Here is a 21859-nt window from a genome sequence, read left to right as displayed (position 1 = left end):
CAGAACCTGACAAGGGTGATGGAAGCTCTTAGGCCAGATTATAAATTTCATGCAGCTGAGGCTGCAGAAGTCTGTGCTTCCGAGTAGGTCTGTTGACTTTTTATTGGGACAAGTCTGCAAAAGACCTGTAACGAGGCCCCTTTTTGCCCTGGAGATATTTTTAAGAGGGAATTTGATCTTACTTAAATGATTTTTGCTAATTTGTTTGGCTAAGGGAGGCAATGGGAGAGGATTTCAGTCAGATTCTGTCCATCTCCTGCTTTAGGGTCAACTGTGTTCACAAATAATCCATGGATACATTAGTCTAAAACCTGCCAGGGAAGCATGGTAGCCATTGCCATGCTGCTTTTGGTAATGGTTTATAAATAACAATGGCCTTTGAGAGAGACTCAGTGTGTGTTTTTCCACCAATAGTCACTATGCAGAACCCTTGAAAGGCTGCAGCACATCCAGTAGAAATGAGAAACACAGTGTGAACTGTGTAGGTCATTCCCATAAGCTGTGTATTGAATTAACTAACTCAAAGCTCTAGGAGGGTGTGTACTTTCAAAAATTCCCTAGCCTGCCTTCTTCCAGATAAGCAATAATTACAAAAGTGTGTTTGTGTGTGTGTGTGTGTGTGTGTGTGTAAGCTCAGCTAAAACATGCCAAACTTGGTATAAATAACAATTAGCTTCCTTTTCCTGGGGCATGTATACTTTGAACGATAGGAACAGAAGTTCACCATGTTGCAGAAGCCTGGACAGAGTCAAGTAGCTCCTTCCTAGACCCAGATGTCCAGGATTTAAAAGCCTACTGGTTGGCAGCACCAACCTCCCATACCAAAAGGCCCCACAGAAAGCTGTCCACTAATTTTATTATATAAATTCAATCACTGTTCACTGAAGTTATTCTGTGCCACATTGTGTGCCAAGTGTTGAGGCTGATGTTAACCTCCCGCCAGAACCAACCAACCAACTCATTTTCAACTAATAGAACACATGGTTTGGGCCATGGTTTATGGCTAGGTAGAGCTGGGTCATGCCGACCTGAAGAAGAGCCGGTTTTCCAATACACCCCCACCCCCAGCCTATAGGTGTGTGGGTTCCAATGAAAGATGGCAATGGCTTTACCTGTGGCACCAACTCATACATTTTAATGAGATTTTCATCAGAACAGCAAACAACCAGACTAACTTCTCACTCATGGAAAGACTATGAGCAGAGCCATACTTGTGAATTTCTGACACTGTTGTGCAAGCACATCTTTTGACTGTATGGTCAGGTTCCAAGTAACATACCTGAGCTGTGCTTTGACTTTTTCTATTACCGGTTACAACAACACACCTGTCCAATTTTCAGGATGTCAGAAGTGGGCATGCAAGATCATGGGGCAATTGTCAGAGGTTGACAGTCATCGATGTAAAGATCAGATGTTCTCATGATGGCATTTTTCTCTGGAAATGATCCATACTACAGTTTACACTGGATGTAACAGGTTGGGTAAATGTCTTCATGCAGCTGCCCCCAAAGCCTTGATTTAAAATGGCCTGGAAAGCTCCCCGAGTGTCTTCTGTAGAGTTTGATGTCCAAGAGCCAGAATTTTGGTGAAAAAGGAATTTGTAAAACCAAGCTGAACCATGTTATTTCTAACAGTGATCCTGCCAGAATCGGTCTTTGATTGCCTTTGCCCTTCTGTAATTCAGACTTGCAAGGCGAGGGGAGGGAATGGACGCTGCCTTTTTTCTCTCAAAAAGAAAAATACTTTACTCCGAGGTCCAGTAGTTTTCAGTATTGGAACAGAATGCGTGAGGGGCACACAGCCTCCTGGGTGAGGTGACACAGTCCCTCACAATCCTAAGTTTTTTTTTTAAACCTTACCTCTTCATGCTTGTCTGGAATAAAGCACACAGCTGGTCTCCTTTCTGTCCCTGCCTTCTCGACGCTTCTTCACACTCTTAGGGAAGTCCTGAGTAACTGCCAGCTGCTGGAGCACCATCTGTTGCCACGCTGGCCACAGGGAGGGTCTGCTCTTCTCCAGTCTCCCAGGTGCCCCTGCGGCACTACTCGTGATGACAATGCCCGGACTCTTCTTAGTAGGCTAGGGGAATTCAGTGTAAACACGGAGACTCCAGAGTCTGGTCTGTTCCTTATGCCACGGTTTGACATGTGCTTTTAAAAAGGAGCATTTGAGAAATTGGTCTTTAAGCACTCTGAGCCAGAGGTAACAGGCATGCAGTGCACGGAGGGGCGCTCCAGTGCAGTAGACAGATGGCATTACTGTCCCCAGCACAGGGGCAAGGGCAACCCAGGCTTCATGAAGATGTTAACCGCACTGGAATTACTGGTAAAGGTCAAGATTTTGATGTACTAGTTGATAATCTTATTCTTCCCAGGCAAAACAAATCAGTTTAATGTTACAGCTTTTTTCCTTTTTATCCTTTTTCTGGCCTGGGCAGTGGGGCGGAAGAGTTATCAACTGCACAATCTTTGAAGTGTAAGTTAATTTTTTATGTGATATTTCAGTATATATTTTATTCATTAAATTTATTTGAAAACTTCTGTGTGTTTGTTTGTTTGTTTGTTTTTTTCCCCGTGTCCACAGATTGGAGAAAGGCTAGCAAGACCAAACCCTCCTCCCCATCTTCAGAGGCCTCCCGAGATAACCATGTGTTTACAGCATGTCGATTCTGCTGTGGTTTTTAGTCCCACTCATCTACTTTCAGGTCTCAAATACTGCGTCTCAACCATGGTCTCTCTTAACCACTGCTCATTCTTGGCACCCAGAGCAGTGCTTGGTTTTTGGGACTTACTCAGAAATATTTGTTAACGAACTGCAGAATGAGGCGTTTTCTTAGAATGGTGACATCATCTGAAATGGTGCCTCCTTTAGTTCAGAATCACTGAGCACTGGAACGTGCTATTTGCTAACCACTCCTGTGGTTGGAGCCATTTCGAGGTCCATGAAGCAACCGGGCTGTCACTACTGGTCTGTGTGAGGGGCATCCTGGGGCTCCAGTTGGAGCCAGGGCCTGGGAGGCACCAGCTCTGTCGAGCCCCTGGATGTCAGGTGTCCCAGGCTCTGGTTCTCAGTCACGGCTGCCCACTCTCCCTCAGGGACCCAGAATGGCTCACGATGACAGCTTCTTCTCCAGGATCTCCTTTATCACAGTTGGGTCTGCTCGGCTGAGAGTTGCTTTTCGGACCAACCCAATCAGTTTGTTTATAGCTCTGGGGTTTCCCCTCTTCATGGCCAGTACCTTTAAAGACAGAAATTGTTTTACAGGAGAAGATAATGACATGCATACTTAAAAATACTAAATTAAGGTTTATGTTTACTGGAATTTAGATTGTTTCTCTTCTGTTAGCATTAGATATTAAATGAGAAAAGGAAGAGGGGTGGGTGAGCTCCTGGGGTGGTTTCTGGGCTCCTGTCACAGGGCATGTTTGTCACTCTGCTGTTTGATGAAAGTGGACAAGAGGGCTGTGATGCATCATGACTGTTTGCCCACAGAGAGAGCAGGTGCACAGGAACAAGGCCGTGCTCCTGGGTGCCACAGTGACAGGAGGACATGGAGCTTCTCAGTCTTGGGGGTGAGTAACCTCTCTAAAAGGAATGATCTAGTCTAGTCAGAGCGAGGTCCTTCTCTAATCCTCCAGTGGTGTTCAGCAGGCACTGAAATGCACAGCTTTCCTCCCCCTCTCTTAACCCCCTGCCAGGAAGACATGTTTATCAGAAAACAAATCCACAGAATGGCAACTCTCCCAGAGCATTTGGGTTGGGGGGTGCGCTGTGGTGGGCAAGATGGGGACTATGGAAGCAGGAGGCTCCAGATTCCTATTGAACAGCCATGGGCTGCCAGGGCCACCCACTCTGACCTCCTGCTCGGCAGCATCTTGATGGGTAATAACGTGTGAGTGTCTGCACTTGGTGCCGGAGAACGAGTCCAAAACAGAGAGTGTGTCTTAATCAGTCACTACAGATGAGGCAGGAAGATGGAGATTGCCCAGACGCAGTGCAAGCTCATTTTCCTTATCGAGAGCTCTATTCAGAGCTGTTAGTGTTCCTGGCAAGCCGATGGGTGGGTGGGTATTATTCTGAAAGCGATGCTAGCAATTTTTTACCCACTAAAAAATCTCTAGACAATGTGATTAGACTTGGGGAGGGAGGGATGGTGGTACTCTAGCTTTTTTTTTTTTTTATTTTGTTCTATGCTCAGAACACAAAAGGACTTGGTTTTCAGGTATGCTCCTGTCAAGGATTTTCTCCATAATTTACAAATAATTTTCCTTTCTGCCTTTCTACCCACCTTTCAAAGGCAGGGAGCTAACGGGTCTGCCTTTCTTTCCTTTCTGCAGTCATGCCTGCTGGTTTATTAGTGAGAGGTCTCCTTATAAAGCAGAGTTAGCTAGAACACATTCAAAGTGCATCATGCTGGCAGGTCAAAACTTGGACCTAGGGAGCTTGATAAACACCCCTGTAAACCAAACTCCAGGAGATTAAACCCCAGAAATGGATATTCCTTATAGGAAAAGTTGTCTTTTTCTGATATTCGCCTAATTTGAGCTCTTGACCTTAGCTAAAAACAGATAAAATGTATCAGGGGCTTCCTGATGCAACTGCGCCAGCCCTTATCAGGAGGGGTCTCAGGGCCACGAAGGGGAGCGGTGGAGAGGCTGTCGCCGGGTCCGCAGGCCGCCACGGGGACCCCTCACCCTGCAGGCCGTCCTTACCACTTGCGGGTGCTCCTCCATCACAGCGAGGCAGACCTGGTCCAGTGCCTCCCCATCCTGCATCAGTTCCAGCTGCTTTTCTGAAACAATCTGCGATGGAGTCTTCCCTTTACTCCTCCATAATTCCTCAAACACCTATGGGCCAGAGTGGGGGGGAGAGGGGGCATAGACATGAGCGCTTGCCTGGCTCTCCAGGCTGCACCCGGGGCGGGGGGGCGGCAGGGACACACCCAGAATGAGGCCGCTGCAGGGAGCCCCTGGCCAGGCTGAGCTGCAGGCTGGGAACAGAGCAGGCCGCGGGGGGCCCTTGGCACCGGTGGGGTTGGCACACGGCAGGGGGCTGGAGGAGCTGCACCCCGAGGCTGAGCCAGCAGCAGCTGGGCCCACGCCACCGGCACCTGCACGGAGGGAGGCCGTGTTGACGAGGGCAGCATGGCCGAGGGAGGTAACCGCTGCACCAAAATGAATGAAGTCCCCAAAAACGTCTGCTGGGAATTATGATCTTAGGGGGGCAAGAGAGGGGCCCCATAATGAAGCTACAAAATGGAAAATAACTAAAAACATAAATCCTAATCCGCAGGGGCCTGTGCCACGCCACATTTATCCCCTACTGGTAGAGCTAGACCCGAATCTGGCTAGGATAATTAAGTTAATGGTGTATTTTTTTTTTTTTTTTGAAGCAGTAACAAATCCCCAAACTTATCAAAGTAAGGGAAAAAGGAATACATTTTTAAAGAAGGCCTAGCCTAGGGGAGTCCTCCTCCTCCCTCTTTTTTTCTGGGGTGACCTGGAAGGGGTGGGGTGTGGGTCCCCGGTTAGTCTCCGGTGCCCCCTGCATCTCCGCCTGCAGCCAGGACCGGGCACAGAATGCGCCTTACGGATGTTCCGGCTGAAAATGGGCCAGCCAGGAGCCCCTCCTCCCAGACACGCAGGGCTTGTCAATAATTAGCACACGCAGCGGAACAAACGAAGGGGAAGATGCCGGGAATCTCCGTAGGGCTCAAAGTGTTCCCCTATGGACGGAAATAACCATGAATACTTGTCACAGCTACAAGGTCCGCGCCTCCTCGGCTCAGCCGTCAGAATGCCCCCCGCGACTGTGGCCCGGCGAGGTCCTGGGTGGGCCGTCCCGTGGGCTCCCCCGCAGGGCGCCCTCCGGCTCCAGCACTGCAGCCCTGGCTGCTTCTAGAAAACCTGCCCCTGCTCTTAGAAAAACACTGAATGTATAAGCCTCTAATCAATTTTGCAACTACTTTTCTACCAGAAAAATGGGTAAGGCACTGAGGGCGAGGGCCACAAAGGCCCGTAAGAATGTTCCATGCCTTCAACAAACATATAATGGCGTGCTGGCAGCACTGGAACTGGAGGGCGGAACGATGTGTGACGTAGATCATGCCCAGGGAGCTGCCGAAAGCAAGTCTGAAGAGTTTCTCTGACCTCTTTCCCTGATACATTTTTCTTAAACAGACTTAGAATACTGTTGTAACCGTTCGAAGAGTACAGGGTAGGGCTGTAGGATCAAAGCGGCAGGGCAAGAGGATCCTGAACTTGCCTCGTCCCGTGGACCTGCCAGCTCTACGGCCACACACAGAGCAGCCCTTGCTGACAACCCGGGGACCAGCAGAGCAGCACTTCCACAACTAAAGATCGAACGGAAGAGCCACGCGGGGATGGGCAGGAGGGGCAGAGATGTGGTCTAGTCAGGACCCACGAGCCTGCTGTGGGCCTCCACGAGCAGGACGGATACCACAAATGCTCCTTCCTGAGGAGCATGGGGTTCAGGCCCCACATCAGGCACCCTTGCCTTGGGGACTATACCCCGAAGATGAGCACCCCTCCTCCCCAATAATGTCTGCCTTTAAAAATCAGCAGGGAGAGCAGGAGGGCTATAGGAGACAGTCTGCACTTCAAGGGCTGGCACATAAACTCACTCTGACACCCAACTCAGAGGCAGCAGTTTGCAAAGTGCTTGGACCACAAATGAAGATTTATTGGCTAATCTTAGAGTATGTGCCAGAGGTGCCTGGATCTGCGGGAACTTTCTTGGGCAAAGGAAGCACTGATAGGCGCCATTTCTGAGACTCTCCATCTACCTTGCTAGCACTGCTGAACCCACCCAGATGTTCCCCTACAAACCCACCCTGCCTGGCAGGGACCTCTCCAACAGTTTCTGTGTACCACATGTGGGAAGTCGCTGGGGCTGGCACTACCCCAAAGTGGCTCCTGCTCTGCTGCACCCAGTGGGTGGACTTGGCTGGTCCTCACGAGCATAACCTACAATAGTCACAGCCACGCATTATAGACAGCTGGGTTGGGGGCCGCCCAAGCTCCCCGGTGTGCCTGGAGCATTAATGGCCAAGTACAACAAAATAGTGCATGCAACCCACAGAGGGAACACCCCTGGAGTACTTGGTTCTAGTGACCAGGAGAGGCTGTGTTGCTGGGACCCACAGGACACCTACAGAAGGTTATTCTTTCAAGACTGGGACATGTAGCTGATCTGCTTAATACATAGAAACAAATACAGAGAGGCAAAACGAAGAGACAGAGGAATACGTTCCAAACAAAAGAACAAGACAGAATTTCAAAATAATGAACTAAACAAAATGGAGATACACAATATACCCAATACGGAGTTCAAAGTAACAGTCATGAAGATGCTTGCCAAACTCGGGAGAAGAGTGGATGGACACAGAACTACAACAAAGAGAAAATATGAAAAAGAACCAATCAGAGCTGGGGGATACAGTAACTGAAATGAAAAATACAGAACAAGGAATTCATAGGAAATGAGAGGATGCAGAAGAATGGATCGGGCTCTGAAAGATGGTAGAGGAAATCTTCAAAGACGAAAAGCAAAAAGAAAAAGAAAGAGAATCTTAAAAGCAGCAAAAGGAAAGCAACTAGTTATGTACAAGGGAAACCCCAGAGGGCTCTAAGCTGATTTTCCCACAGAAGTCTTGCAGATCAGAAGACAATGGCATGATATATTCAAAGTGCCAAAAGGAAAAAACCTACAATCATTAATACTACACCTGGCAAGATTATCATTTAGAATCGAAGGAGAGAGTTTCCGAAAGAAAAGCTAAAGGATTCCCCACTAAACCAGCCTTACAAGAAATGTTACAGGGGGGATGCCTGGGTGGCTCCTCAGTTAAGCGTCTGTCTTCCGCTGAGGGCTTGATCCTGGAGTCCTGGGATGGACTCCACATCGGGCTCCCTGCATGGAGCCTGCTTCTCCCTCTCCCTATGTCTCTGCCTCTCTCTCTCTGTGTCTCTCATGAATAAACAAATAAAATCTTAAAAAAAGAGAGAGAGAGAGAGAGAGAGAGAGAGAGAGAGAGAGAAATGCTACAGGGACTTCTGTAAGTGAAAAGGAAAGCCACAATCAAAAGTAAGAAAATTGTGAAAGAAAAAAAAATCTCTGATAAAAGCACACATACAGTAAAGGTAGAATGAAGGCTGAAAGACAAAAGTAGTAAAACCAACTCTCCAAAAATCAGTTAATACACAAAATAAAAAGATCTAATATATGATATCCAAAACACAATGGGAAGGGGAGGATAAATGTAATCCTTTTAGAATGTGTTTGAACTTAAGTAATCACCAACTTAAAAAAGGCTGCAGTATACATAGGGTATTATATTCTGAACCTCATGGTAACCACAAACCAAAGAACTAATAATAGACACACACAAGATAAAGAAAAAAGAAATCCAAACATAACACTAAAATTCATCAAACCACAAGGGAAGAGAGTAAGAGAAGAAAGGAACAGAGATGAGCTACAACAACCAGGAAACAATGGGCAAAATGATAACAAGTACATACCTACCAATTACTTTAAATGTAAATGAACTGAATGCTCCACTCAAAAGATACAGGGTGGCTGAATGGATAAAAGAAACAAGACTCCAAAATGCTGCCTTACAAGAGACTCCTTTCAGATATAAACACACACAAAGACTAAAGTGAAGGGATGAAAAAAGATATTCTATGTAAATGGAAATGAAAAGAAAGCTGAGTTGCCAATAATTGTATCAGACAAAATAGATTTTTAAAACAAAGACTGTAAAACAAGACAAAGGGCACTACGTATTGATAACGGGATCAATCCAACAAGAAGATAGGACAATTGTATCTATGCAGGAGGACTTAAATACACAAGGCAAATATTAACATAAAGGGGGTAACTAACAAAAATACATTTCGCTCTTGAACAACATGGAAGTTAGGGGTGCTGATTGGCTGTGCAGTCAGAAACCATACAGAACTTTTGATTCTCCCAAAACTTAAGTACTAACAGCCTACTGTAGACCAGAAGCCTGATAACACATCAGTCGATGAACACATATTTTGTAGTTATATGTATGAGATACTGCATCTTTATAATAAACTAGAAGAAATAAAATATTAAGAAAATTGTAAGAGAAATACATTTCTATACTGTACTTATCAATACTGTAAGTTGTCTGCTCACAAGAATCATGTCAGTACCTACATCAATCTTGTCTTACACAAAACACTGTTAGATGCCTTACAAGAAAAATAAGACAAAGTGAAAGAAATTCTTTGTTTACAAAACAAAAACTTTCTAATGTATATTGAAAAAAATTATATATATAAGTGGATTTGTGCAGCTCAAACCTGTATTGTTCAAGGGTCAAGTGTACAATAATAGTAGGGGACTATAACACCTCACTTACATCAATGGATAAATCATCCAGACGGAAAATCAATAAGGAAACAGTGGTCTTAAATGACACACTAGACCAGACGGACTTAATAGATAAACACAGAGCCTACCACCTCAAAACAGCAGAATAGATATTTTTTTTTCAAGCGCACATGGAACATCTCCAGGAGAGATCACATGTTAGGCCACAAAACAAGTCTCAATAAATTTAAGAGGACTGATATCAAGCATCTTTTCTGACCACAATAATGTGAAACTAGATATGATTTCAAGGAAAAAAAAAAAAACCAAAACACTGGAAAGCACACAAACATGTGGAGGCTAAACATGCTACTGAATAAACAATGGGTCAACAAAGAAATTAAATTTGAAATTAAAAAAAAATTCCCTTGAAACAACTGAAAATGGAAACATAGCATTCCGAAATCTATGGAATGCAGCACAGGCAAATGTTCTAATAGGTAAGTTTACAGCAATACAGGCCTACCTCAAGAAACAAGAAAAGTCTCAAACAATCTAAACTTACACCTAAAGAAACTAGAAAAAGAAGAACAATGCCCAAACTTAGTAAAAGGAAGGAAATAACAAAGATCAGAGTAGACATAAAACAAATACACACACAAAATTTAATGAAACCAAGAGCTGTCTCTTTCAAAAGATAATCCAAATTGGTAAACTTTTAGTCAGACTCATCAAGAAAAAAATAGGTCCCAAATAAATTTGGCAATGAAATGGAAGTTATAACTGATACCAGAGAAATGCAAAAGATACTCTGAAAGCCTATATATATGCCAACAAACTGAACGATCTAAATAAAATGGATCAATTCTTAGAACTGATTTGAATGAGGAAGAAGTCGAAAATCTGAAAATACCAATTGTTAATAATGAAATTGAATCAGTAATCAAAATTTCCTAACAAACAAAAAGTTCAGGCCTAGATAGTTTCACAGGTAAATTCTACCAAACATTTAAAAAAAGAGTTAATCCCTATATTTCTCAAAGGATTCTAAAAAATTGAAGAGGAAGGAACACTCAAATTCATTGTACAAGACCAGCATTACCTTGATAACAAAACTGAGGACACTCCAAAAAAAAAAAAAAAAAATCATAGGCCAATGTCCATGTTTAACAATAGATGCAAAAATTTTCAACAAAATATTAACAAATTGAACTTAAAAATACATTAAAAGGATCATACACCATGATCAAGTGGGATTTATTTCAGGGATGCAAGGATGGGTCAATATCCACAAATCAATCAACATGATACACTACATTAACAAAATGAGGATAAAAATCCTGTGATAATCTCAAAAGATGCAGAAAAACTTTTTTTTTTCAGAAAACCTTTTTTGACAAAATTCATCTGTTTATGATGAAGATTTACAACAAAGTAGGTATAGAGGGAACACACTTCACCATAATAGAAGCCATACATGATAAACCCAAAGCTAACATACTCAATGATAAAAACTGAAAGCTTTTCCTCCATCATCAGGAACAAGACAAGGATGCTCACTCTGGCCACTATCTTCAGCATAGTACTAGAAGTCCTAGCTTAGTCCTAGCAATCAGACAAGAAATAAAAGGCATCCAAATGGGTAAGGAGAAGTAAAACGATTACTATTTGTAAATGATATGCTATTACACAGAGAAGACCCTAAAGACTCCACCAAAAAACTTTTAGAATAAACAAATTCGGTTGCAGGATATAAAATTAATATAAAGAAGCTGGTTGTGTTTTTATAATAATGAAATACCAGAAAGAGAATATCAGAAAACAATCCCATTTATCATGGCATCAAAAAGAGTAACATACCTAGGAATAAATGTAATCACGGAAAGAAAGACCTACACTCTGAGAACTATAAAATATTAATGGAATAAACTAAAAATGATATAAATAAATGGAATAATATTCCACGCTCATTGACTGGAAGAATTCATATTGTTAAAACGTCCATACTATCTAAAGCAATCGATAGATTCAATACAATCCCCATTAAAATATCAATGTTATTTTTCACAGAACTAGAACAAATAATCCTAAAATTTGTATGGAACCACAAAGACCCTGACTAGCCAATGCAAGCTTGAGAAAGAATAAAGCTGTCATGTTCCCTGATTTCAAACAATACTCCAAAGCTGCAGTAGTCATAGTAGTATGATACTGACACAAAAACAGACACTAGGTCAACAGAATAGAATACAGAGCCCAGAAATAAACCTACACTGATATGGCCAATCTATGATAGAGGTGGCAAGAAATAAAATGCAGAGACTATAGTCTTTTCAATAAATGGTGCTGGGAAAACTGGACAGCTACATGCAAAAGAATGAAACTGGACCACTTACTTATACCACTTCCAAAAACTAGCTCAAAATGGATTAAAGACCTAGATGTAAGACCTGAAATCATAAAACTCTGAAAAGAAAATAAATGGTAAAATCTTGGGACACTGGTCTTAGCTATGTTATTTTGAATTTGTCTCTTCAGGCAAGGGAAATGAAAGCAAAAATAAACAAATGGGATTACATTAAACCAAAAAGCTTTTGTACAGTCAAGGACACCACCAATGAAATGAAAAAGCAAGCTGCTGAATGGGAGAAGATATTTGCAAGTGATATATCTGGTAGGGGGTTAATACCAAAAATATATAAAGAACTACAACTCAACACCAACACCCCCCAATAATCTTTTTTTAAAAAAAGATTTTATCTATCTATCTACCTACCTACCTACCTACCTACTCTAATCATTTATGAGAGACACAGAGGCAGAGACACAGGCAGAGGGAGAAACAGGTTCCCTGTGGGAAGCTGGATGCAGGATTCTATCATCCCAGGACCCCAGGATCACGACCTGAGCCAAAGGCAGATGCTCAACCACTGAGCCACCCAAGGGTTTCCCACCCAGGTGTTTCCCTCCCCTCCCCCCACCCTAAAAATCTAATTTAAAAATGGGCAGAGGGCCTGAACAGATATTTTTCTAAAGAAGATATACAGGTGGACAACAGGCACATGAAAGGATGTTCAATATCACTAATCTGAAGGGAAATGGAAATCAAAACCACAATGCGATACCTTCTGTCAGAATGGCTAAAATAAAAACACAAGAAACAAGTGTTGACAAGGACGTGGAGAAAATGGAACCCTCGTGAACTGTTGGTAGCAATGTAAACCGGAGCAACCACTGTGGAAGACAGTATGGAGGGACCTCAAAAAATTAAAAATAGGGACGCCTGGGTGGCTCAGCAGTTGAGCGCCTGCCTTCAGCTCAGGGCGTGATCCTGGGGTCCCGGGATCAAGTCCCACATCGGGCTCCCTGCATGGGGCCTGCTTCTCCCTCTGCCTGTGTCTCTGCCTCTATGTCTCTAATGAATTAAAAAAAAAATTAAAAATAGAACTACCATATGATCCAGTAATCCCACTTCTGGGTATTTATCCAAAGACAATGAAAACATCTATTCAAAAAGATATATACACCCCTATGTCCACTGCAACACTATTTGCAATAGTCAAGATATGGAAGCAACCCAAATGTCTACTGATAGATGAATAAAGATGATGTCATATATACACACACACACACAAAAATATTAATCATAAAAAAGAAAATCTTGCTACTTGTGACAACACAGATGGACCTAGAACGTATTATGCTAAGTGAAATAAGTCAGAGATAAAAATACCATATGAGTTCGTTACATATGTAGAATCTAAAAACAAACTGACTCATGGATGCAGAGAGAACAAAATGGTGTTGTGTGTGTGGGTAATATATCAAAGGGATTAAGAGGTATAAACCTACAGTATAAAACAAATCACAGGGATTCAAAGTACAGCATAGTGAGCACAGTCAGTAATACTGTAGTAACTTTGGTAACAGACGGTAATTCGAGTTATGGTGATCATTTTATAATGTATATAAATATTGAATCACTAAGTTATATACCTGAAATTAATGCCAATACTGTGTGCAACCTATACTTCACTTAAAAAGTCAATACACGTTCACTGTAGAAAATAAGGAAATCTAAATGATAAAAAGACATCACACCTACACTTTCCATTCCCTCAAGATAACAAATGTATTTTAGTGTTTTCCTTCCCATATTTTTGTTTTGTAACATAGTTGCAGTTATAACATATGGACAGTTTGTGACCTGCTTTTGTTTTACTTTTGACAGAACTACTTTTATATATCAATAAAAAATTTAATATCAGGTGTATTTATCATAATGTAATTAAATTATCCCTCTGGTAGGTATTTAGACTTTGACTAGTGTTTATTTTGTTCCTCTGCATGGTCTCCTAAAAATGTGCATTTAACATGTTCAACATTCAGGAAGAGAATGTAGAAATCTCAAGAGGGATCCAGATCTGCTGGCTCAAAATGGAAATCACCTGTGAGGACTTGCCTACCAAGAATCTATGCAGTGACTCTTTACAGGAAAATGAGGTGGGAAGCCCAGAGACCTGGAAACAGGCACGCCTGGCAAACACAGGAGGCTGCTCCCGGGCCTGCACCATTTCTCCTGGCCTGCAACGGCCACCCCGGCTCACAGCACAGAGCGGATCCACGCAGAATGACCCGGAGGTCAGCCTTTCCTGGCACCTAACACAGTGGGACCCGACAAGGCTGGATTTGCCCGGGCCAAAAGCACCAGAATAGAGGTGGTGTGAGGCAGCCCGGGGATCACTGCCAAACCACAGCATTCAGGAGGAAAAGCAGGACAATGCTACGATGGATACTTTTAAACGCAGAGAGCTGGCCGCTCCCTGAGAAACTAGGGCGAGGTAGGGCAGGGGTACAAAGGAGTGACGCTAGGGAACATTTCAGCAGCCTCCAGGAACAAAAGGGAGCTGTGTCTGGAGTGTTCTCCACCCCCAGTTGGAACACATCAGCCTATTGACTTTTCCAATCAGTCAAGTGGCCACTGCAGCCCAGCCCCAGCCCCCGGGGCCGACGCAGTAGACTAATCCTGTGCTCCGTCCTGTTTCAGACCCAGACTATGCACTCCTGGCTGAAGCCCAGCAGCAGGGGAGCCCGAGGGGGCCACCGGCCTCCAGGCCAGCCTCTGCAGGGCTCCCTGGCCCTCTTGCCGCAAACGTAATGGCCTCTGGGGTTGCCAGTTTTGTGCTGCAGCATAAATCCTCAGTTTTTGTCTGTGTTGAATCACCACCCTGGGAAGTACTATCAAAGTGCAATTGTTCCTGGCTATGCGGGCAGCTCCCAGGCCCTGCTGCTGCCCACCCAGGACAGGCATCTGTAGCAAGGGGTTCCGGGGGTAGTGCAAGCCATCTGTGTTAAGTGGCCACTGGAGGCATGGGGTCATGCAAGCTGGGAGGCCCCAGTCACTCGCTGACCACAGAGCCAGTTCTGACACCTGGGGCAGAAACTCAGCCTTCAGCTCCTGAGGGACGGAATTCACACACCCTTTCAACTACCACCTGACTGTTTCTCTAGCTAGTACCATTTTTAAAGTATCTGGAAGGAAGGATGGAAGGAAAGCAGGCAGGCCCCTTGCCTGTCCAGAGGTTTCCAGAGTCAGGGTGTGGAGGAAAGGCCTGTTCAAGGGAGAAGGCAGGGAGGGGGCTGACAGTTACAGAAAGGGAGGTCCCCTCTGCTCAAAGGCAAGTGAGCCTTGTGAAAGGTCATTCTTCCAGAAAGGCACAAACGACAACCCAAGCCCTTAAGAGAAGCAGGGCACAGGAACTGAAGCGCTGGAAGGGAGAAGACAACATCTAATCATTTTGTAACACTTTTACTAAAGGACATATGGGCTTGGTGATTTCTCTTTAAAGCAGACCCCAATGGAATATTACTCAGCCATTAGAAACGACAAATACCCACCATTTGCTTCAACGTGGATGGAACTGGAGGGTATTATGCTGACTGAAGTAAGTCAATCGGAGAGGGACAAACATTATATGGTTTCAGTCATTTGGGGAATATAAAAATATAGTGAAAGGGAATAAAGGGGAAAGGAGAGAAAATGAGTGGGAAATATCAGTGAGGGAGACAGAACATGAGAGACTCCTAACTCTGGGAAATGAACAAGGGGAGGTGGGTGGGGGGTTGGGGTGACTGGGTGATGGGCACTGAGGGGGGCACTTGACGGGATGAGCACTAGGTGTTATGCCATATGTTGGCAAAATGAACTCCAATAAAAAAAAATGCCAAAAAAAATCATATTACAGATTGTATTGAGTAGTTTTTCAAAGTTTCCTATTTGATATAGGCAAATCTTTTAAAATTCAATGAAATGACTTTATTTTATGGCAAATAAATAAATAAATAAAGCAGACCCCAAAGTAGACAAGAGGAAATGGGTTAAGTGGCACACCTATATGTTAAAATTCAATTTCCATCTCTATGGAATCCCAAGCCAGCTTGGTTTCACTAGAAATGCTAACTGGACAATCCCCAGGAGACCGTGGATCACCCACATCTATTTCAGGCATGCCCAAAGCGGAAACATTCTGTGCGATTTCTCCTGGGGCTGTGGCTGGCCAGCAGTCTGGAAGGCACCCAGGGCCTCTGAGTCACAAGAGGCTCAGGACCCTGGGATGCTGTCCTGTAGGGGAACTGCCATTCTGACGGCCCTCTCCTTGGTGAGGGAAGGAGAGGGGGCTGCTAGCCACGACTTCCACAGGTAGAACTGGATCCCGTGACAGAAATCCAGAGGATTCTGTCTACAGTTACCAGGAGGTTGCTCATGATGATAAATCATCTTTTTCCATTTCTGGAAAATAGAGGTGCTTCGTGGTAGCAACCCCTGGCCTCTAGAGTGCCAAAGGGATGAGGTTTGTAAATCTCAGAAGCATTGCCAGAACACCTGCGAGGAAGGAGCAGTGAAGGGTGTAAGGGATGAAATAATGGGGGACAATGTAAAGGAGAGAGATGGATTAATAAGTTAGACAAAGTGGGAAATTCTTTGGAATTCAGAATTTCTTAAAAAGATTTTTTTTTTCTTAAAAAGATTTTTATTTATTTATTTGAGAGAGAAAGAGAATATGCGTGCACAAGCAGGGATTGCAGCAGATGCAGAGGGAGAAGCAGGCTCTCTGCTGAGCAGAGAGCTCGACTCAGGGCTTGACCCCAGGACCCCAGGATTGCAACCCAAGCTAAAGGCAGATGCTCACAGGCTAAGCCACCCAGGTACCCCAGAATTCAGAATGTTCTAAGGACAGGATGATTCTTTCTATGAATGTGTCATCCTTAGGAGCCAGTTACTTGGTCAACTTTTTTCCTCATCTCCTGGTCATCTAATCACTACCGGAACCTCTTCCAGTTCTGTCAGAGGGAAACACCCATAAGGAGTGGAAGCAGAGAATTTTTCTGCTCTGCTTGAGTACCCTCTGGCTCACAGGGTTTCTCAAACCCAAGGCCTACTTGGATTCTTTTGTTAAATTTAGTAAAAATTAACTGTAATGTTTTTCTTTTAAGAAGAGTACACTATAGAAGACACAAGAAGATGCTCAATGTAGTTAGTCATTAGGGAAATGCAAATCAAGTCCACAGTGAGATACACTTTACACCTACTAGGATGGCGAGGATATGGGGAAATTGGAACTCTCGTACATTGCTGGTGGGAATGTTAGTGGTGGGTGCAGCCAGTTTGGAAAATGGGCAGCTCCTCAAAACGTTCAATGTATAATTACCATATGACCCAGAAATTCCATTCTCTATACCCAAGAACCTTGAAAACATATGCTCAAACCAAAACATCTGAACACAAATGTTCAAAGCAGCATCTTCATAAGAGCCAAAAACTAGGGATGCCCAGGTGGCCGAGTGGTTGAGCACCTGCCTTCGGCCCAGGGCGTGATCCTGAAGTCCTGGGATCGAGTCCCACATCAGGCTCCCTGTGTGGAGCGTGCTTCTCCCTCTGCCTCTCTCTGTGTCTTTCATGAATAAATAAATAAATAAAATCTTACAAAAAAAAAAAGAGCCAAAAGCTAGAAACAACTCAAATGTCCATTTACTGACGAATGGATAGACAAAATGTGGCATCTATTTACAATGGAATATTCTTTAGCCTAAAATAGAAATGAAGTACTGGCATGACCTACAATATGGATGGATTTTGAAAGTATCACATTAAGTAAAGAGGCCAGACATAAAGGGCTACATGTTGTAGAAGTTCATTTACATCAAATGGTCAGCAAATCCAAAGAGACAGAAAGTAGATTAGTGGTAACCGAGGGAATGGAGTTAGTGGGGAGTGACTGCTAACGGCTTATTTTTCGATGTGATGAGAATGTTCTGGAATTAGACAGTAGTGATGGCTGCACAGCTTTGTGAATATACTAAAAACAATGAACTGTCCACTTCATAAAGAAATAAACTTAAAAAAAGGGGGGACTATAACCTCTTACTTTCTAACGTCTTCATTTCTAACCTCGTGTCTGTCCGTCTCATCAATCTATTCTTCTAATTACACGTGCGTGAAGGATACCTGGGATGGTGTTCAGCCGGTATTAATGGTAGTGCTTTCAAGGTGGTAGGATCTGAAGATGTTTGTAGTTTTCTGCACTAAATTCTTTATAATGAATAAGACTTTTTTTTTTTCCACCAGAAAATCAGTAAGTGATTTTCTTAAAAACAGGAAACAAAGTAGAAAAGTTAAAAAAGCAAAACTCCCAAGGGAATAGTGTATACAGGAGCTTTATGCCGGCATACATCGGCATAACATGCTGGAAGTTGATAGAACCCAAAGGTGGCCCTAGCTATATATGAACCAGCTGTCAGCATTAATTACCTAGTATTTTCCATTTCTTCCCATTGAACCAATCATATTCACTGTACTAGGCTTCCTTCCTCCTTCCTCCTTCCTTTTTTTTTTTTTTTTTTTACAGTAGAAAGAGCTTTTATTTTAGAGATAACAAAAAACCCATATACACGTAACACCTATGGGACTTCAGAGGTGCAATCTCAGATTTTTTTTAAAAGATTTATTTATTCATGAGAGACACACACAGAGAGAGAGAGAGAGGCCGAGACATAGGCAGAAGGAGCAGCAGGTTCCATGCAGGAAGCCCGATGTGGGATTCGATCCCAGGATTCTGGAATCATACCCTGAGTCAAAGGTAGAGGCTCAACCGCTGAGCCACCCAGGCATCCCTCATATTTCTTTTTTCCCACATTCTTTCACCTGACATTCAGAGCCCCAGACAACCCACAGCATTGTTTTGTCCACAGAAAAAGGGACAGCTGAATGTCTTTTGCCAGCTGTTAAGACAATTTCTCTTTTGGAGTGCCTGGGTGGCTCAGTTGATTAAGTGTCTGCCTTTGGCTCAGGTCGTGACTCTCGGTTCCCGGGATCAAGCCCCACATCAGGCTCCCTGCTTGGTAGAGAGTCAGCTTCTCCCTCTGCTCCTCCCTTATGTTTCTGCATACATGCTCTCTGTCTTACTTTCTCAAATAAATAAAAATCTTTTAAAAAGTTAAAATTAAAAAAAAAATTTAAAGATAATTTCTCTTTGTGTCACAGAATCGTAACTAAACTGAAAGCAATACTTCAGAAACAAAACTAGAAACAACCTAGCATACCAGTGAGCTCCCTCTAGTTTGAAATTTCTTTTTAAAAAACTCTAACACCTGGGCAGCCCTGGTGGCTCAGCGGTTTAGCGCCGTCTTCAGCCCAAGGCCTGATCCTGAAGACCCAGGATCGAGTCCCATGTTGGGCTCCCTGCATGGAGCCTGCTTCTCCCTCTGCCTGTGTCTCTGCCTCTCTCTCTCTCTCTCTGTTTCTCATGAATAAATAAATAAAATCTTTAAAAAAAATAAAAATAAAAAACTCTAACACCTTAGGACAATCAACCCCTATTTCTAATACTTTACTCCTTCCTTCCATCCATCCATCCTTCCTTCCTTCCTTCCTTCCTTCCTTCCTTCCTTCCTTCCTTCCTTCCTTCCTTTCCTTCCTCCCTTTCCTTCCTCCCTTTCCTTCCTTCCTTCCTTCCTTCCTTCCTTCCTTCCTTCCTTCCTTCCTTCCTTCCTCTCTCCCTCCCTCTGTCCATCCTTCCCTGTCTCCTCCCACTCCCTGGTGGGGCAGGAGGAGTGAGAAAGAGAAATTTTTTCCCCTTTCATTTCAAATGCTACAATTCATTTACTCTTATGTATATATAGAGAGAGCTTTCTTCTGCCCTCAGGCCATCTAATGTTTCTGTTACTGCCGAGCACTGTCATAAACATTTGTATTCTGACATCCAAGCAACCAAAATCCTCTCCTACATGTGCCAAGGTCCCTGCATCCGAAAGCCTCACTGGGTGGTGGGTAAACAGAACCTTTGTTCGTTCTGTCTCCAGTTTCACTGTGCAGAGCTGGGTTCACACTCCATAGTGCCTTATAATTAGCCAAAAGCAGCTGCTTTTCCAAAGTCTCACTTCGTACCAGTCATTACTGTTGATGTGCATAAATATTAAATGCAAAAGGCACCATTAAAGGCACATTACGTTTCTGGCTGAAGCACTGATGGCTTCAATATCCAAAGCTGAGATCAGGCAGCCGGCTTGGTGTTCTTTATCCCTCTGGTACTTGTTTCTAAGAGTTTTCTGGATTCCAAGAGTCTCTTGCCCACCTCCGACTCTCAGGTGGAGGGAGATGAAGCAGAGGCCACCTCTGAAGCCACTGCTGTTTTTCTCAGTGTACAGACACTGCGCAAGAGGAGGACACTGTATCTGTCGAATGACCGTATCCTCCTTGCCAGGAGACTGAATTTTAGGAGGCAATCAAGCAATGAAGAGCAGTAAACCCCTAGCACTGGCTGTGAGGCTGTGGAGGATGGAGGAGGACCAGAGGGTCAGGGAGCGCCACCAAAGCTGCCCCCAGTCTTGGCTTTGAGGGTGCAGGGGCCGTGCACATGCTCTCACGCCCCCACAAGCTGCAGTCCTGCCTTTTACATAAATACGTGTTTGGAAAACATTCCAGGCGAAACCAAGCAGTAACTACTCCCCTGGTTATTAGCAAGATGAGAAGCATATAACCTAGACTGCACATACCAACTTTTTCCCTTTGCTAAATGAAATGTTTCTACCTTTTCAGTAGAAAAACAGCACATGCAAGCATTTAATTCTTCAGTTATGAAATTCACTTAGTGATGGCAATTGGCATAAAACATTTATTGGGAGAGCAGAGCAGTCGGAAACTTTAGGAAGTGTGGACATACCTGTTTAGCTGCTGATGAAGAGATTGCTTTTCTGTCCAGCAAGTTGAGAAGCTCAGCCAGCGCAGAAGGTGTGACAGGACTAGCAGCCCCCAAAAGGAGAGAAAATAAATTTACATTTCACACTGTCAGCATACCCATTTATGGTTAGTCAGAAGCAGAGCACTTGATTTTGTAGGTTTAAATAATTAAACCCACACCCAGGAATGGAACTAATATGCCAACTGGGCTCTATTTTATTTATTTATTTTGTATTTTAGGATATAACAAATTTCGGTGACTAGTGTTGTTTTTCTTTATTTTACTACTCAACAATAATGGCTGTTTGGCAGAAGTTGTAGCAACAGACAACTGCTCAGTTTAATTAGTCAGAAAAAGGAGTGGCTGCAAAATTCATGAACCATGACAAGAAAAAAAAAACAAAAACAAAAACAAAACAACCCAGTAATTAAATATTTTCAACTGCAAGATCAGCCTAAAAATTACTTCAAACAAAAGAGCTAACAAAGCTACTTTTCTGAGTGTTTTTATGCAAATATAAATTCTTTTTAATCGTAAGAGCTTTTCTTTAAGGGAATGGGATAACTGCCATCCCCGTCCTTAACTCTCCTCATGGGCATCTGCACAGACACTGTTCTCTCCAGGCTTACAACGGAAGGGCCCAGGATTCATCATATCCACGTTTCTAGGATGTGACTTATTTGCCAAGATCCCATGATAAAAAAAAAAAAAAAAAAAGGCCAAGGAGCAACCAAACCCAAAGTGTCACATTCAGGGGTAGGAATGTGTTTGCATGGGGGGAGTGCCTAGATGAGTGAAAAGACAACACTGAATTAGACACTATTTTTTAAAAAATATGCAATTTTGCTACTTTTAAATACATACAGCAACTAGACTAATAAAATGCTGTTTATCTGGGGCCATTAGGGGACGAGTTTTAAATAGATAGGAATGACTTATAAATAGCACATTAGTGTGAATGAAAGCTTCTGAAATGTCTAATGCCAAGTGAAAACACCTTCTGTTTATGTCTTAGTTCTCATCCATCACAATTAATTTCTTTGTAAGCTCTTAGATAATAAAAAGGAAACTGCCACATAACCCTCACCCAGTTTCCGTGAATTCCAAACCCAGTGAGTGCAAGTTCACCAGCTCTGACTTACTGGACTCTGGTTCAAGTACAGTGAAACCTCATTACGACTGTTCATTCAAAGCAGCTGACACACAAAGACACACCATCATCCTTAAAGTCTTGGTTTATCCCAAAGTATGGA

General features: G+C 43.3%; 1 protein-coding gene across 1 annotated transcript in view; it reads right to left on the bottom strand.

The window, feature by feature from the left end:
* Nucleotides 1–1107: 1107 nt before the first annotated feature.
* The window catches only part of GATB (glutamyl-tRNA amidotransferase subunit B), an 89164-nt gene continuing 68412 nt past the window's right edge, over nt 1108–21859 (bottom strand). The window contains exons 11-13 of the mRNA XM_041739078.1: nt 20589–20667; nt 4713–4847; nt 1108–3238 (exon numbers count right to left, since the gene is read on the bottom strand). Coding sequence (XP_041595012.1) covers nt 3110–3238; nt 4713–4847; nt 20589–20667 — 343 coding nt within the window. The 3' untranslated portion in view covers nt 1108–3109. The remainder of the gene's footprint in view (nt 3239–4712; nt 4848–20588; nt 20668–21859) is intronic.

The sequence above is a fragment of the Vulpes lagopus genome, chromosome 23 (genome assembly GCF_018345385.1).
Source record: "Vulpes lagopus strain Blue_001 chromosome 23, ASM1834538v1, whole genome shotgun sequence".
Classification (NCBI taxonomy): Eukaryota; Metazoa; Chordata; class Mammalia; order Carnivora; family Canidae; genus Vulpes; species Vulpes lagopus.
This window is presented reverse-complemented; position numbering and strand designations above follow the sequence as displayed.